Below are 15616 nucleotides of genomic sequence, written 5' to 3'. Positions count from 1 at the left end.
TTCCCTATAGTCATATCCTAATCACCCAAAATGCATAGTTCATGCCACGTTCTACCGTTCTGTCAGTGGAAAACTAGCGTTTTTAAAGTAATGAAAACGTATTTTTAAAATTTCTCGTTATATCGCGTATTGTTAGAAATTTCGCGCTAAACTGCCAATTTCACGTTTTATCGCGCAACGGAAACCAATGAAAATACACATAGAATATCATAAAACGTCAAGAAACTGAAAATTACTTAATTCTGACACATTTCGTTTTATCGCACATTGCGAAAAACTCGTGTCTCTACTGATCTTTATATACTTTTAATATAATTGTCAAATTATTAAGTCTTTTGAGAAGGACAAAAAGATAAACAGTTGCACAAGTGAAACCATTATACAGAATTACATATGGACAATTTCAAAATATTGTAGAGTACAGAAAGACTAATTAAGTCCAAATTAGTTCACTACGACTTTTATTAATCCAAGTTAAAAAAAAAAAAGACTTAATTTGCATATCAATAAGAGAAGTGAATAAAGATAAGAATTATTTGAGTCCACTTTGGCTCTGACCCATTTATACATAAATAGATATCAAAGGTACTTCTGATTTTAGTAAATGCCTCTCGTGGGGTTTGTATGACCCCCCCCAAAAAAAAAAGTACTGTATTTCGATGTATTTTATCAATAGTAAACATTATTACAGCGAAACAATATTTGGAATTTTTCTTTGATTGCAATTGCATAACAATAATAATAAACTAAAAAAATCACAAAAGAAACATTCATCAACTTATAAAAAAAAGTCGTTTTTGTAGTATAATCTCTTTGAGTAATGAATGGGGAATTTAGGTTTAAATATAATACGAATAATATGCGGAAGTGACACGCGATAACTCACAAATGTGTGTTCATCAAGATTTTACGAACACTTACACTTTTACGAACATTTTTTCATTTATTGGTTTAAACCAGCCAACCCTGTGGCTGGGGTCGAGTTCTCAAGTTCCGATTGACCACGTACCGCAGGAAGGTATTGAGCACACCGTCGGGTGATGAGACCCACACCAGCTTTGCTGACGATTAAACTCTCATCACACCGTTTTATTTTTGCTGAGTAGCTATAATGGATGGCTGAAAATCCAGAAGTGAACCTCTCCTAGAAACTTGTCTCTTTTACCTTTATTGTCCCACGGATCGTGCGCTCAGTTGATATTGTTATCAAGTGCAGGAAATATAGCCAGCAATGTATCAGGACATAAATGCGTCGTTCGGGAGGACCAATGAAAGATTTTTTTTTTTTCATAATTTATTTCTTCATATTCTCCTATAAAAAAGAAAAATATTACTTAATTGAATTTTAAAATTGATTCAAAAGAATAAGTATCATATTACGTTCTAAATCAACCTCATCAACCACTGACGATACGTAGTTCAAGGTACCCAATGCGAGCACTTCTCGTGCGTTCCTTCAATATTGAATTTATAAGATTATCTGAAGCGGTCGGATACGTCTCCTGTGCTTCAGCCTTGAGCAAGGTCAATAACAGTGTTTCCAAAGTCACGAATCGTAACTAAAATTCTTACTTCTCTCTCTCTTTTTTAAATACTAATAACAGTTTTTTTTTTTTTTTTTTTTTTTTAATGTTTAAACACTTTTTAAGTTTCAAATTTGCTTTATTTGAATTGCATATGAATACAAATGTTTGTTTGGCTTTAACATCCGTATGCCAGCAGAGTTATGAAAAACGGGACCTACAGCTTAAAGGGGTATTCTAAGTACTGTTCAGTTTGCACCCGAAAGAAAGTATCCTTCACCTGGACTCGAACACGAGACTTCTTGATTACAAAGGCGACGTTTCTACGGATTCTTCCACAGAGGACACATAATCATATATACTTGTGCATATTTTGAGACTCATTTCAAAAGGACAAAAAGATAACACAACTTCACAAGTGAAATAACTGTACCGAGTACAGATTTAATTTAGCACAAGTTAGTTTACTGAGTCAAAAAAAAAAAAAAAAAAAAAAAAAAAAAGATTTAATTCAATTTGTATATCATTAAAAAGAAGTGAATAAAAATACAAATCATTTAAGTTGATTCTGACTCTGAACTATTCATACATATGCATATGCAGAAATTACTTTTGATTTCAATAAATCACTTATATTCATGTTTCCTGGGTTAGTAATGTATGAGAAAAGATTTTCTAGATGCTTTGAGAAGTGTAGAAACTTTTTTTTTTTTTTTTTTTTTTTTTTAAGTTTAAACCAGCCAACTCTGACTAATAATGCATAAATCATTCCATTATTAACTTGTTTCTTCATTTGTCTTCCATTTCCAAAACTATTTCAGTCCAGTAACAGCTAGCTGTTACAACGGGTGTGTAACATTCTTATATGGGCACCATCTTCTTACCAAATCTTTCCCAGGTAGTTCTACATTTTTAATGTCGGTGTTTAGCTTGGAAGAAGCACAATAATTTTGTTTATATTCAACTGGAATTGTTCACAATTTTTGGAACAGCGCATGGAAGTCAATTTCTTTCGTTTCCAGGTGTGCGAAGTTTTCTCTTTTTTATTATTATTATTATTATTATTATTATTATTATTATTATTATTATTATTATTATTATTATTATTATTATTGTGGTATTTGTTAAATTACCAGAAAATAGATATATGTCTCATTATGAAATAGGTAGAGACTTTTTACATAATGCTTCCACTATATTCTATTAATGCCTGATTTCACAAGAGAAAACATGCAAATTACACAACTTTTACTGTAATTGTACAATGACATAGTATGAAAGTTAAAATTAACTAAAACAGTTGTAATATGGTTATAAACATTTGAGTGAATGTTACTGCTACAAGCAGTTTAGTGTATTAAGTGTGAAAAACAAATTCTGATGTGTAAAATGAAGTATGTTGCAGCTTTTGATTTTCTTCTTACGGCTTTTGTTATTCTAGTGAGGTTGCGGATAGTAGTGATGAATCTGGAGATGAAATGGATATGACTACAGTAGCCAAGGGCAAACATGATATTCTTGTAAAGACGGAAACCAAAACTCAAACTGGTTTCTTTAAAAGCACCAAAAAACAGTATCCAATGTTCCCTTTCTTTGAAGAGAAAGTTAAATTCGATGACTATGGTGAAATCATCAAGTAAGTGCCTCTGGATTTTTCCATTTAATCAGTTGTGTATTTTATTGCGTACATAGATAGAATTGTAAGAGTGTAAAAAGGATACCGAAGTTGTACAGGCACCAGAAGTTCTTGTCTGTTCTTGAAAAGGCATAAGAGAGTTCCATTCTCACTATGTGTATAATCACTTTAAAAAGTAAGTGTTTATTGCGATAACTTCCGTTCTTTTTCTTTTCTTCAATGTCATACCACTCCTAAAATATTTTAAGAGCTGTAGTTAGTAATTCTCTTCTTCCTGGTTTCCTTGCCTTGAAAGTGATGAACATTAAAAATGAATTTCTCATGAGTAACGCAGTGACAAACATTATACCTTGATTCAACCTGCTAAGCATTACTTATAAGTAGTATTATTGTTAGGATTATTGTGTCACTGTTAAAAAAAAAAAAAAAAAAAAAAATCTAACAACAATACAGGGTGTATCAAAAAAGACTTCACAACTGTTTAAACTGTGAAAACTCATATTATTTTATTTATTTAGCTTGTAGACATTGTTTTTGTGTCATTTTGTAGGTTTTTATTTATTTATTTTTTTAACGTTATACCTAAAGAGGTTAAATGTGGCTTCGAATGGTGATGCAGCACACATCTCATCTGAAGTCGATTTCTTGTAGCATTTCCACACAAAATTCCTTGAAAGCAATTCTGTCAGTGCCTTTTAATTCTGCATTCTGATAGAGATGCAACTGTTTCTCAACATACGCCAAACTGTCATGTGTGGGACGCCTAGCTGTCGAGAAGCACGCCGAGTTGATTTTGTAAAACTGTTTACAAAGCTTTGTCTCACCTGCTCTACAACGTCTTCAGACATACGGGGACGTCCTGAAGATTTGTTGTCTCTCTCCGAACATCCAGTTTCAGTAAAAAACTTATGCCACTGATAAATAGTAGGCCTACTGGGAGGACCTTTATCATACTTTGTACGAAAATTACGTTGCACAGTTGTTGCAGACTTGGATTCTTCAAACCAAAACGCACAGCTAGACGCTCGGGACCAGTAAATGCAGCCGTCTTTGCTGCAACTGTCGCTAGCGCTCGTGGTGGTTTGTTTGTGAACTAGAGTACTACGTGAGTCAAAACTTGATGTATTTTGCTACAAAATGTCTCCAGAACCATGTCTATAAGTTAAATGAATCAATCAATATGAGTTTTCAAAGTTGTAAAGTCCTTTTTGATACACCCTGTATATATGGAAACATTTTTTTCTCCTTTACCATTGTTATTATTGCAGCATTTATAAAAATCTTATGTGGTAATGTCCTTGCTATTAGATTAGCTTCGTTCTTGTTCAATATCATTGCTATCATTCTATTTCTTTCTGATCCTTTATTTATTTATTTATTTCATACAATGATATATTGTGAACTAAGAATATAATTTTTTTTGTCGAATCAGTACTGCTTGAATATTCAGTAAGAAGCTGAATGTCGGCACTTTTTAGTCATATCTTAATATTCAGATATTCGTATAGGAAACGGTATTTTAGTCTCAAAACTCGTGTTATCTTACTATTGTTAATTGCTATAAACTTTTGCTTTCATTTTGTTGTAGGCCTGAAGATTATAAAATGGTTGATGTTAATCCAGAAACAGAGGAGAACAAAGAGAACGTAGAAGTGAAAGAGGAAGAAGTGCCAGGTTAGAATTCCTAATTTATTTAATCTTGAGATCAGTTGTCGTTTGAAAACTCTCATACAGATACAATTATGTTCATCTTTGTACAATTTAGAGCACTCCGTACAAAAATTTTACAAAATACAAGGAAATCTTCATTTGTTATAAAAGAGCAAATATTAGTACCTTTGTTGTGCATGAGGAGTTTCATTTTACTGCAGTATTTCACATACCTCACTGTTTGCGTTTTCCAGCAAGATATTTCGTGGATTACTTCTCTTGAACAGCTACATATTCGTCTTGTTTCCTTTTGTATGCTGGAGGCCGCGATAGCTCAGTGGTAGAGCGTTCACCTCTAATGTATGGGGTCCCTGGTTCGATCCCAGCTCGCGTCAAATGAATTTTGCGGTGGACAAACACCGTGTGCATGGGTTTCCTCGGGGTATTCCTGTTTGCTACCACTATCTTCATTCCACCATTTTGTTCATTTCTCATCATCACTGTCTCCTTTAGCCTAGCCGGCATAATCGTGGAACGTAAAACTCAGAGATTTCATTTTTTTTTCTTTTTTGCATGCTGGAAAGGGAATAACTTCAGCATGTAAAGTCAAAATTAAGTAGGTTAGTATACCTACCCTCTTTTAAGAATTGATAAATTGTACATAACACTTTACTGTGAACATATGGTAGCAATTTAGCAAGAAAAAAAATATATTTATTTAAAGTTTCTAGCAGGCAGTACGCGCCAACAATAACAAAGTTTGGGATGTGTTTAATTTGCGTCGTTATCTATATTTGGATCTGAGGACTCACTATATTCTAACATCACTTAGTACATTCTGGGAAAGTGTCCTTTTTCATAATTTGAATTGTATAATTAAAGAGATTGTCAGGTAATGTCAGCATTATCAAATTGAATAGTACTCAAAATAGACTTTTGTAGTTAATTAATAGCAATTGCTAGATTAATTAGTTGATATATAAGGAAGTTATTGTTACTTGGTACTATGTGAAAATTTCTTGTTTTTTTTAGCAGACATCACGGAAGTGCCTACTAAATGCGTATCTACGGTAAAAACAGTTCGTGTTGCAGCTCAAGTACAATTTATTGATTTCGAAGGTCGTTCTGATGGTGAGTCTCTTCAGAAAATTCTATCTCAACTTCGACCGAGACGTCTTATATTAGTTCGTGGTTTGCCTGAAAGTACGAAAGCAATGATGACGTATTGTAAGCAGTTAGCCGGTGGACGTGTGTTCACACCAGCCAGAGGAGAGGTCGTGGACGCAACAACTGAAACTCATATATACCAGGTATAATTTGTATTATGGTATGATAATCGTGTTTTAATAAATTAGAATAAGTATGTTATTCATGAACATGTCTTCTCGGGCTAGCAGCCAGGTGAATACTGTTATGTATGTATGATTGGACTCTTCTGATTGGTGGTTGAAATGGCGGCTTCTGATTGGTGCTTGAAATGGCGGGATATGGTTGGTGTCCATGTTTTACTCAGTTGGAATCCTGTGTCTCTGTTAAGGTTCGTTTTTTCTTGTATGATTGCAACGGCTTCTTTTATCCTCCTGTCCCAAACTCTTGAGCATTTTGCTATTATTTCGGCATCTGTGAACAAAATCTTATGTTGCTGTTTGATGCTATGTTCAGCCAGTCCGGATTTTTCTGGTTGATTTAGTCTGATGTAACTGTTGTGTTCTTTGCATCTGACTTCAATGGTTCGTCCTGTTTGTCCAATATATGACTTACCACATTCACATGGAATGCGGTAAACTCCAGGAGTTCGGAGGCCCAGGTCGTCTTTGGTTGATCGTATTAAGTTTTTTTATTTTTGCTGGAGGCTTGTGTATTGTCCTGATGTTATACCTGGCAAATAGTCTGCTGAGCTTTCCAGAAGTGTTCCCGGTGTATGGGAGGCAGATTGTGTTCTTCCGTTCTTTATTCACAGTTTCTTCTGCACTTTTGTCCTTGTTGTCACTGTCCTTCATTCTGGTCCTTTTCTGGGCCATATTTATATCTCGCATTGAGTATCCATTCTGTAGCATGGCGCTGCGAAGGTGATTAAGTTCCTCTATTAAACAATCCTTGTCGGAGATGGAAAATGCTCTATGTGCTAAAGTGTTGAGAACTCCAAGCCGTTGAGCTTTGTGATGGAAACTGTTTGCGTTCAGATATAAATCTGTATGTGTTGGTTTCCTGTATACCCTATGGCCTAGGCTGCCATCCGGTCTTCTGTATATCATGATGTCAAGAAATGGTAGACGTCCATCTTGTTCAACTTCCATTGTGAATTTAATATTCGGATGCTGGTTTTTGAGATGCTGCAGGAACTCCTGTAAGGAGTTGCGTCCATGTGGCCAGATGGTGAAGGTGTCATCAACATATCTATAGAAATGTGTGGGTGCAAGTGATGCTTTCTTCAGTGCTTCATGTTCAAAGTGCTCCATATAAAAATTGGCTACTGCAGGTAACCCATGGCGACGCCGTCTGTTTGCTCATAGTACTGACCACGGTATAGGAAGAAGGTTGAAGTGAGAATATGTGCTGAACATGTAAAGTCGCGTGAACATGGCTGACTAGTGACCAGCAATATAACTGATACTAACAACGACTTCTTGTATGAACTACGAATTCGCGAAAGCTGCGACTACTTAAATTTGTGTTGTTACGTGTTATTAAATTACTACTGTTAGGGGGGGGGGGGCTTATGTGTCCCATGGTTGTAGATCTCAGCGGTATATGAATCAGAGAAATCATTCGCAGCGTGGCTTACCTCATCGAGGGTTCGGAAACTCTTTCTCGCAGATAGTTGTTTGATTAATGGAACATATAGTGGTCCGACGGTGCAATGTCAGGCAAATGCGGGGGAATCAAGAGCGTTTCCAGTTCAAGTCGAATAATTGTGTCACGGAAGAATTTAGCAACATGGAACTTGCATTGTCCTGAGATAGAATAACTTCTTTGTGATTCATAAGCACTGTTTTTTTTTTTAAAAATATATATATAATTCACACGTTGCATCTATTCCCCGACCGGGTGGCAGCAATTCAACATACACAATATTCCTTGCAATCTACCAAATACAGAGCAGAATCTTCTGTTAATGTGTTGGTTTTGATTATTTAAGAATGGGTTCATACTGTGCCAATCAATTATGGCGGCGCTGTAGAGTGTCTTATAGAATCCACTTCTCATCGCACGTCTGCCCTTTGTTCAGAAATGGATCCTTCCTCTGGCGAGACATCTAATGAACATACACATTTGCTCGTTTCGCTTTTTTAGTCAACTCATGTGGGATCTTTATACATGTCAAGCTGAAGGAAATATTTGCGTATAGTTTCTGCACTGTAATTGAATGCTTCTGCCAACACTTAACTTTCAATAGCTACTTAAGTCCCCAATTGTCTGTGACATGTGGATGTCTCGTACGTGGTGCGTCCTGAAGGATTCATCACCGTTCTTAAATTTGTTATACCACTTTTGTACTGTCTGTTCATTTCCTACATCTATGCTGAATGTCTGTCATATTTCTCCCCGTTTTACTAGTATATGCTCCCAGTTTACACTTGTATAGAGCGTAGGTCCTATAACGCTGTTCGCGTATATTTGATCCAGTCTCAGTGACATTCCTGTTTTAAGAGTTGCGATCACAACCAGCGGAGTACAAAAGGAAACACTGACTAACAAGCTGCCTTCCTCTTCCGAAATGAAATATGTAGGGGCTGCCTGTTACCACGTGGAAATGCAACAGAATTTTTGGAGGTACTGAATAGTTAGTATAAGACATAATTATCATGCAAATTATATATCTACCTACTTGTAAACAACAAAATTACTGTTCACCACTTCTGTACTAGGTGTGTATGGTAAATTTGTAGATAATACGTTGCACGTTAAAAGTATTTTTATGGTATGGTAGAAGACATGGAGATATTGTAAGGTTTGATTTACTAAAAAAAAAGTCAATTTGCTTGTATTTGTGAATTTCAAAACTAAACAACTTGCTTCAATATAGCTTCATATTTACTGTGTGGAAGCACAGATAGAATAGAGTTAGCGTGGCTCAATGGTGGAATACCCAGCTCCAATATGCAGGGTCCAGATTTTTATCCCTAGGTGTCCATGTGGCTTCTGTGATAGATAAGTGCCATCTATATAAAACTTCCTCCAGTTTTATCATATAAACGACGTTGAATCTTGTATGCATACTATGTATTTATAGCATATCGGAATAAGTATACGCAAAGCAATTCTTACTCTTATTTTAGTTCTTCAACAAGGGAATACAGATTTTTTTTTTTTTTTTTTTTTTTTTTTTTTTTTTTGTAATAATAACTGATTTTAAAAACAAACGTAGAAATCATCTTAGATTCACCAATCATATCAGTTAAATGCGAGGATGGAATATCAGATTAATAGTAAGTTTGCGTTCTTCATTTTGCATATTTGCAGTAACGAAATTATTAAGTGTAGGGAGAGGAATGTGACAAAAAAAAAAAAAAGTTGAAAAATAAAGTTCGTACAGCAAATTCTTATTTTATTTTGTATGTCCGGTGAAAACCAGTGAAAGTTAGGAAGATTAGCGCCGATAGTCTGTAAAATCTAAAGGTGTAGTCTTCCTACTTTCTTTCTCTGAATTCATTAGGATTATCAATGATTTAATTATTTCATGACAAGGGTTTGTTGTATTAACTCACGTTTCCTGTTGTAGGTTCGATTGACAGATGCGTTGGTGTCATCACTTGAATTTAGAAAGGGTAAAGAGGCAGAATTAGCTTGGTTGGACGCCCAAATAGCGATGCGTGTTGCTGAAAAAGACACTCTACCTGCTTCTATGGAAGTTGATGAGTCCGGTGAAGCGAAGAAAGAAGGTAAGTCATCACCGTATTATCTTAAGGCCTATCAATATCCAATATTAGATTCAAATAATAGTAAAGGAAAGGAGTACGTAGAGTGCAGATTTCGATCATTATTACTATTACTTTTAATTTAACTGATGTAGCAAGTGTAGTTGGGAAAAGAAAGTGTTGAGACAAAATCTCCTACCAGATTTTTAAAAGACGCGGCAACGGATACGATTGTGATCTAATCGGAACTTCGTTACATTCGTGATAATTCGTGTGCAAGGGTTTTGAAATTTTCAGTATCCGTGAAATGGTGTTGAAGTGTGGAGAAAATGTCAGTGAAGATAATATTGAACAAGATAATATTGGCTAAACATGGACAGGGGTGTTCCAGGCTACCAGATTCTCAATCAGGAGGAGATAGGAGAAAATGTCATGAGGAATGATGATGAGGACGATGGTGATTACTAAGAAAAAAGATCTGTCGTGTCTGGTCGTAAATTATCAAGAGTAAAATGTCGTATAGATATCATTGTGGCATATGTAGAGAGATCTTCAGATCCGACAGTGTTGGCTTTTCATGATTATTTTAGGCAGTTTAGAACCTAGACTATTAAGAACCAACATTCAACGGGAAAGCAACTGAAGTATGAGGTTCTTTTCATCTTTAATATGCATTTGTAAGTTAAGAATTTATTTGTTTGCTAATGTTGGAAAGTACTGCAAACTATTTCGCACGGAAGTGTTTTTAAAAATAGTACATACTTATTGTGTCAGTCCCAATGGAAAAAAGTCTGTGCAAATACTTTAAGATGGTTTATGTAATTGATAGAAGGAAGATCTATCAGGGTGTCTATCGGTCACGAAAGTCACGAATGTCACGAAAAAGTCACGAAATCAGAAAACGGTCATGAAAGTCACGAAATCAGAAAACGGTCATGAAATTCACGAAAAAGTCACGAAATTTTGCTTTTGGGTCACGATTTTTTTTTTCAACTGTTCAAATGTAAGTACAGATTGGAAAATTTTGTTCTATAAAACGTCAAAATTCACCACCAAAAATGTCTATGGTCGGCTTTGGACGCTACCAAATCGCAAGCAAAGTACGTTTCTATCGTATGGATGAAAATTCGGCCTAATTCGCACGCAAATTCGCTCTTGAAAATGTTAGGAAATTTTATGATTTGATAAAGAAAAGGTCACGAAAAAGTCACGAAATTTCATTTTGGAATTTTAGTAGACACCCTGTCTATGTAATCTGAATGCTTATAGAAATAGATGTCTAACAAGGAATTAGCACATTGGTTTCGTTTGCAATTTACAATACAAAAGTGCAACTACAATACTACATCTGTGTCTACTACTCCTTTATGTGGGAGCATGGGCGTTAATCCCACCGGGGACACCTCTCGATATCTGTAAAACGGTTTTTCATTTCCCCTCCCCCCAATATTTCATGTATCTTAGGTCAACTATGATCCAAAAGAGACTTAACCATGTAGCAGTTTGCTACGTTCCCAAAATAAATTAAACAAAATGTGTTTCCAATTGTGAGAAAAGGCAGTCAGTTTTTGGCCCTGTGAAGGTGAAGGTGGGGTAAACTGTAAAATAACAAACTTTTTGTTTAGATGCCGAACAGCAAAGCGAGTTTAGTTTTTCAAAAAGAAAATCAACTAATTTTTTAACTATACATTATTGAGCCTCATTTACATTAGTTGTAGGCATGTAGGCCTAAAACCTGTTTTCAAAACTTTATTGTTTCTGAGTGTTCACTTCACACTACCTTTTATCATTATTTTATTTTTTAGATACCCGTAAGTGTCATTTAAGTGTAACTAAAATTATAAAACAAGATTGAATTTTACTATTTTAATTTGAGTAACTATTTGTAAAGTGTGTGTGTTTTTTTAGTATCAAATTTTCGAAAAGAAACTAGACTATCGAAGGTAAAAATAAAACAACAATGTTTAAGTTTTTGTTTGCCTTTAAGTCAAAATTGCTTAAAAATGCAATGTGCGCGCTAAAATTCTGATTTACTTTGTTAACTTAACCTGACCTCAGTGATTGGCGCCATAACCATAGTGTCTTTATTAATGTGACATTGAACTAAGAGGACACCCTTGATAGTGCTCCCAAAATTTTTGCGGATCTACATCAGACTGCTGAAAACCCAGGTAAAGTTCGAACTAAAATAATGCAGGAGAAATAATATAGGACAGGAAATCCCTAAATCAATAATAATTACTAAGCAGTAACATAAGATTTACTGAATTCACAGCAATAGATAGAAGCCACCATGACAGTTGCGAATATAGGAAAGAGAAGTGCATTGAAGCAGAAATGTATAATGTATAACAATATAACGTACGTTCTTCTAATCTCAATGAATTAAATTCAGAATGTTGCGCGTTATTGATTAATTATTAAATAGTTCGGAAAATTGTGTATAACCGACCCCTTTGCACTGTTAATGTATAACAATATAACGCACGTTCTTCTAATCTCAATGAATTAAATTCAGAATGTTGCGCGTTATTGATTAATTATTAAATAATTCGGAAAATTGTGTATAATCGACCCCTTTGCACTGTTATTTCTGTTTCTAGTAGTAGTATTATCTGGAATCTGGCGCCCAGGGTTTCACACACCTTGCGGATTGGTAGCGATAGCAAGGTTTTGGCCTATATCCACTTGCAACTTCAAAATCTATCATTTATTTAGATTTTTTTTTTTAATTTTTCGCCTACCCCATTTTATATTTTTTAAAATTATTTTACTTTCTTCCCTCTGAACTACTTTCTTTATCTTAACCTGAGGTTCTTACTCTTCGCTAACGTGTGGCGTCGGACGATTTTTGTTCTAGAAATTTCAAAATTAAGGCACTGCTATCCATCCCCCAACATAGACTGGCTATAACCTTGATGACGGAGGTCAGATACGTAGGTGGGAATTTGACAAAGCTTTTCCTTTGTGAGTTCCCATTTAAGGGCACGGACGTGCTTCTCGGCGCCAAGGGACTCCCGTGTGACCGTATATATTTTGAGACCCAAACGTTTCGCCCAATGGAGAAAATATTTCGGCTTTAAAATTGACGCTTGTCATAGTTTTTGTTAGGTCTAAATACATTTTCGGTAGCATCTTTCCTCTGTTTATTTTCCCTTTGTACGTCTATGTGCTACTTCTGTCTTTTTCTTCTTTAATCTTACTTCTTGAATTTTTTTTATTACTTCCCCCCCTTTCCTTTTGAAGTTTTAAATGATTAATTAGATTCAATTTACTTTTTGATTTCCGGGAAAGTATTAAAAATCGTGTTCAATGCTGAATATGGAGAATGATATTTCTTCGGATTAGACACCTTCGCAATGTGTCTAGGGGACGTTCATTTTCATAGGCAGTGATTTTTCTCTCTCTGGATCGGAAGCATTCGTGATCGTGTGACCAAGTTGATAGTTCCGTGCCTCTTTACTTTTCAGTCAGTAATCTTGTCAATATAGATTATAGTCTCTCTTGCTGGAAGTAATAAGTTTCAGCTTTTGGTTATTCGAATCCTACTTATGGTATCGTTGATAACCTTTAATTCTGATGATTTAACTCAGAGGTGAAATTTCTATTTATTTTCTTTTTGTTAATTGTATTCCCACAAATAGTTATTAGTAATGTATACTAACCATATGGCATTTCTGAAATTTTGATCTTGAAAAATCCAATATATTATGTAGAATGTTAATTTTTAAAAAAAAATCTTACTTTTGTTTCTGTGCATCCGTAGACCTGCTAATCATTACTTGATATATGAGAGTGTTTTTGATGTACGCATTGTATCGATCTAACATGGTTATTTATTTTCTGGTCGGGAGTTATATTCCTAACGCTTTATTAGTAATTTTTAAAAAAATGTGTAAACTGGACGCGAAGCAAGTAAATATAATTATACTTGTGAATGTAATATTTTATTTATCGACGCACATATAATGATGTATGATTAGTATGTTTTGTTTAACATATCGGTCGAAGAAACGACGTACTTCGCTATGTATTTTCCCTTTTAATACCTACTCCGACGAAAATATTTGATGCCATATTTATAGTTTTTACATTTTTGTTTATGCCAAACATATCACAGTATACCGCCAAGATCGACGAATGTGGACTTTGTGTCAAGTATTTGTGTCTTACCTTTGTTGTACTAATATATGCAAAAAGGCATGTATGGGTTAAAGTAGATTAGCAGATCATATAATTTGTGAACGATGCAATAAAATCCCGATACTCAGAATTATCCAACTCCCCCCCCCCGCCCCCATCTTTTCCTCTGTGCTTAATAAGTCACCACATTGTGATTTACATGAATGCTAAATTAAAAGTGAAAATGAATGAATCAGAATTTTCAGTGATTTAGTTTTACAAACCATGATTGCTATTTAATCCGTTTGAGACACCTTTCAAATAATACTCGTTCCTTCTCGCACCTCTTTAGAAAATTGTTCGTTTCCAGTACTATTCAACCTGCAAAATCAGTATTCAAAATTTCTTGATGAAAGTAATAAGTTACCCCCACATATGTAACTGTTGAACTAGAATCAAATAAGTAACTTAAACATCTCGAAACTAGAATCCCGGAAGGACGAAAAATTATTAACCGACTTGTGACTTTATAGGCTGTCGTGCTATTTCATTTGTGTCCAACTATATATATATATATATATAGATGGTGATCAGAAAAATGGAAACACCTGTAGTTGGCAACACGTCAGATGTATGGGTTGGCAGTGGTGTCGTGGCGACCGCAGCGCCGGACCGCTGCTGGTGGTGTGTTAGGCCGGTCTCCATACTACGTCAGACGCAGTGGAACAGCAGTGTCCAGTGGCTGCAGTAGACGGAGGTAGTGTAGAATGGGAGACCTCTCAGATTTTCAAAGAGGGCAAATTGTTGGTGCGCGGTTATGTGGAGTGAGTGTGACGGCAGTGGCTACTGTATTAGGTGTGTCGCGTGGGACAGTGTCGAAGGTGATGACGGCCTACACAACACACGGGAAAACCACATCGGGGAAGCGGAACAGTGGGCGGAAGAAAATCATGAGTGACAGGTCACACCGGGTATTAAAGCGCATTGTCACGCAGAACCGTCGTGCCACTGCGGAGCAAGTGACGGAGGAACTCAATCAGCACCTCCCCCACCCTGTTTCGACAATCACAGTCCGCCGCGAATTACATGACATGAACTTACGGGGTCGTGTTGCACGGGCCAAACCGCTCATCAGGGACCATAACGCTTTCGCACGCCGCAAATGGTGCCGCGACCATGGAACTTGGACCGTTGAGGACTGGAAACGTGTAATATGGTCGGATGAGTCATCCTTCACCCTATTCCCAACCACGGGCCGTGTTTATGTGTGAAGAACGCCCAAAGAAGCTTATGATCTGCAGTGTCTCCGCCCAACTGTGAAACATGGCGGCGGCTCGGTGATGCTCTGGGCCGCCATACCATGGTTTTCGTCACACTTAGCGGACAAATCACTGCCAACGATTATGTCGCAATTTTAGGAGACCACTTGCATCCTATGGTCCGGATGTTGTTCCCGGACAATGACGCCATCTTCCAGGATGATAATGCACCCATTTACACAGCTGGCGTTGTTGCAGCGTGGTTTGAGGAACATGGGGATAAAGTTCAACACCTCCCCTGGTCCGCCCAATCCCCAGATCTCAACATAATTGAACATCTGTGGTCCGTCTTGGAAACACGACTCCGGCGACGATTTCCACCTCCATCCTCTCTCACAGAACTGGCCGATGCCCTGCACGAGGAATGGTGTAAAATTCCACTTGCTACCATTCACGACCTCTATGCCTCCATCCCACGTCGCATCAAGGCTGTTCTGAAGGCGAAAGGTGGCCCGACACCATATTAATCTGGTAAGTTGCAATTTCGTTCAGGTGTTTCCATTTTTC

At 36.3% G+C, this 15616-nt stretch overlaps 1 protein-coding gene across 2 annotated transcripts in view; it reads left to right on the top strand.

Moving 5' to 3' along the window:
• Positions 1-15616, top strand: part of Cpsf100 (cleavage and polyadenylation specificity factor subunit 2) — a 71454-nt gene that overhangs the window by 35641 nt on the left and 20197 nt on the right. The window contains exons 10-13 of one of the 2 annotated variants that reach the window (XM_081730341.1): positions 2965-3159; positions 4748-4833; positions 5845-6119; positions 9533-9692. In XM_081730341.1, coding sequence (XP_081586467.1) covers positions 2965-3159; positions 4748-4833; positions 5845-6119; positions 9533-9692 — 716 coding nt within the window. Of the gene's footprint in view, positions 1-2964; positions 3160-4747; positions 4834-5841; positions 6120-9532; positions 9693-15616 lie in introns of both variants that reach the window. The other variant, XM_081730340.1, reaches the window with a different exon arrangement.

This window comes from Thermobia domestica, chromosome 11 (genome assembly GCF_964235325.1).
Source record: "Thermobia domestica chromosome 11, izTheDome1.hap1.1, whole genome shotgun sequence".
Classification (NCBI taxonomy): Eukaryota; Metazoa; Arthropoda; class Insecta; order Zygentoma; family Lepismatidae; genus Thermobia; species Thermobia domestica.
Note: the sequence above shows the minus strand (reverse complement) of the source record. Positions and strands in the feature narration are given on the sequence as shown.